Source organism: Octopus bimaculoides, chromosome 19 (genome assembly GCF_001194135.2).
Source record: "Octopus bimaculoides isolate UCB-OBI-ISO-001 chromosome 19, ASM119413v2, whole genome shotgun sequence".
NCBI classification, from domain to species: Eukaryota; Metazoa; Mollusca; class Cephalopoda; order Octopoda; family Octopodidae; genus Octopus; species Octopus bimaculoides.
Window position 1 is genome coordinate 27,435,733 of NC_068999.1, and position 3,237 is coordinate 27,438,969.

At 32.5% G+C, this 3,237-nt stretch overlaps 1 protein-coding gene across 1 annotated transcript in view; it reads left to right on the forward strand.

Annotated features, from left to right (window-relative positions):
• Window positions 1-3,237, forward strand: part of LOC106867946 (buccalin) — a 91,451-nt gene that overhangs the window by 87,222 nt on the left and 992 nt on the right. Inside the window, exon 3 of the mRNA XM_052974697.1 lies at window positions 2,434-3,237. This exon is cut by the window's right edge and continues 992 nt beyond it. Within this exon, the coding sequence (XP_052830657.1) occupies window positions 2,434-3,237 (804 nt within the window). The remainder of the gene's footprint in view (window positions 1-2,433) is intronic.

Here is a 3,237-nt window from a genome sequence, read left to right on the forward strand (position 1 = left end):
ATAATGATAATAAAACGACTACACGTGTTTCATAACCAATTTTCAAATAGAAATAAAACTTAAATCGATTAAAATCGATTTAAGTTTTATTTCTATTTGAAAATTGGTTATGAAACACGTGTAGTCGTTTTATTATCATTATCTTATGATATTTACTTTGTATTATATTATACTTATTTATTGTGCTTTTACTTATTATTTTTTCTATATGTGACAGTGGATTTTCATCGATGAGTTCATGGACCTTGGTTCTTTTCCCTAAAACTATATTATTGTTAAGGTTATTTCTACAGATATTCTATAGGACTTATAACCAGCACTGATTTTTGATATAGCGTTTCGTATTGAGACGTCAGATGTAAACAGACAATGTGATCGAAGACAAAAGTGAGTAATGAGTGTATATGTTATATCTCAGGAGTTGTTTTCCATCCTTCAGCACTCATCTAACCTCCGTACCCATTGATTATATAGCCACCGCATACGGCGATGTTAAGTTATTGGATATATCAGTTTACATATTAGACGTATTCCCGGGGCTGGTATATACCTAGAAATCGTATGTATATATATATATATATATATATATATATATATATATATCCCTCTCACTCTTACAACGACCAGTGACTTGATTTAATTTTCTCTTTAGATCCTACACTCTCTGATTAAATTTATCTAATTGATATAAAAAATGGTGTGCAGTTATTCTTGAAATAAAAACCTTCTAATAATCATATTCTTTCAAAATGATGAATGCCCATGAAATCCTGCATTCTGGCCTTAATCATAAGTATTCATATAGCTTTTAGATAAATACATGTACACGACACTAATATGATTTCAGTTAGAGTATGAGATAACCAATTTTTGTATCCCTTCATCGATATTAGATTGTGGTCTGGCCAAAGAATTAATTGTTCCTTGTAGAATTTACCACGATGTTCTGCAAGATAAAGGGAGTTTATTTCCTGTGAAGACTTTATACAGAAATGTATAATTTAGGCGCTGATTTCAGAATCTCATACATCCTAGCAAAAGTATGGCGAATGTACTTTATAAATCAATGATCATCCTTTGAAATAATATTTATAAAAGACGTTTTTTATTGATCCCTTACCTTCTCGACTTTTACTTGCCTACCTTGCTATTTTATACTTGATTTGTTTAATACCCGACATGGATCGGTAAATTAATTTTCAGAGTGTACTGGTTTGATTATGAATCAATATATTTTTTATCTACGTATGTATAACTATGTATAATCTGGTACGTTTTAAAATTCTTAATTAAGCGCATCTATTTTTTCACATGTCTCTCTCGAAGTACAATTCTATATAAACAATGTTTATTTCTAGAAAGGCCGAAGAGGCCTAAGCAATAGGATTCTGGACTTGTGTACTGACAAAACCTTTTCCCGGACTCCACTATGGAGATTCGGGTTACCTCAGTTCCCAGTTATCTTTTTACATATTCCCTGAATTGTGTTACTTATAATCAGAAAATGACCACATCAGCATGTAGTTCTACAATATTAACTATTGGTGCTAAATAGGTCGCCACTCCAGCGACTTCGATGAAAAGTGAGAAATTATTCTTTATCATACGTACTGAAGATATCAAACTTTCCAAAAGCCACCCTACTACAATGCATTCTTGTGAATCATGGCAACATACAATCTAAACCTACAATCTACATATTTTAATATTCTTTTATAGAGACCATAATTTATTTGAATAGCAAACTTGCGTCAATGCAAGGAAATACTTCAGATCTGAGTTAAAGCTGATTTTATATAAAGTTCAAAAATCCCTTGCACAAAAATGTGTGGGCCTTATCTAAGAAAGACAACTTCATTTAAACGATACTTTACTCCTCAACACTCTATAATTTCGGCCTTGTATATGTACTAGTATCATTGCAACGGGTCCAGATCTTTTGAGATTCTTGACAGAAATCTTGAAGCTTTCACTTATTTTCTAATGTCACAAACTTACTGTTGTATTTCATTCACTAAACAATGTATTAAACACTTCGTTCAAGTACTTCATTTCAAACTTTCATCACTCCTAAATTCTCTGACCATATTTTCTTTCCAACCACAAATTTTGAGTGCAAAAATAGCATCAAATTCATAATTATATTACAGTAGTTTCAAAATCTCAATCTAGTAAAAGACGTCCTCACCTAACTTGCAAGAAATTAAAACACAATATCTACAATAAAATGTTATTTGACTTACTTGTATAAAACTAACTCAGGTTAAAATTTTTAGTTTCAAGTATTAAATCCATACACTATACATTGTTTTGACGGCAATATATAATTTCGGTTAACTAACAATATTCTCTAAGATATTCATTTATAAAATAATAATGATTGCTGTTAATGCAGACATATCTTTGTGACATTGAATATGTTTTATTTTTCAGATTCACAGAAAACAGTCCAGACAAAAAGCAGCTGGATCAGTTATCTGGTAAGCTGAATAGAGAATTATCACTGGATCATTTAGCAAATCAATTAAGCGAGAATATTGAACCTCTGTCAAATCGTTTAATTGGAAAGCGTTTTCTGGATCCACTGGCCAGTGGTCTTATTGGTAAAAGATATCTTGATCCATTAGCCAGTGGACTACTTGGAAAAAGAAATTCAGACGTTAACACTAGTAAAAATCATGCAGGAAAGAGTCAAAAAGATGGAATCTTGAGTCAAACAGGGAAACAACATTTTGACCTGTTAGATAGAGAACTTATTGGTAAACGCTATCTTGACCCATTAGCTAGTGGTCTTATTGGCAAACGCTATCTAGACCCTTTGGCTAGTGGTCTCATTGGTAAAAGATATCTTGATCCATTGGCTAGTGGACTTCTTGGTAAAAGAGATACACACCTTGATTCGAAAAGCGATGACTATCAAGGGACGGATGACAACACATCTAATGATCTTGCTATTAATGATGCTGGAAAACGTTATCTTGATCCATTGGCTAGCAGTATCATAGGTAAACGACATCTTGATCCATTGGCCAGTGGACTAATTGGTAAACGATATCTTGATCCTTTGGCTAGTGGTCTCATCGGTAAACGATATCTTGATCCATTGGCTAGTGGTCTCATTAGTAAACGATATCTTGATCCATTAGCTAGTGGTCTTATTGGTAAACGATATCTTGATCCATTGGCTAGTGGTCTTATTGGTAAACGATATCTTGATCCATTGGCTAGTGGTCTCAT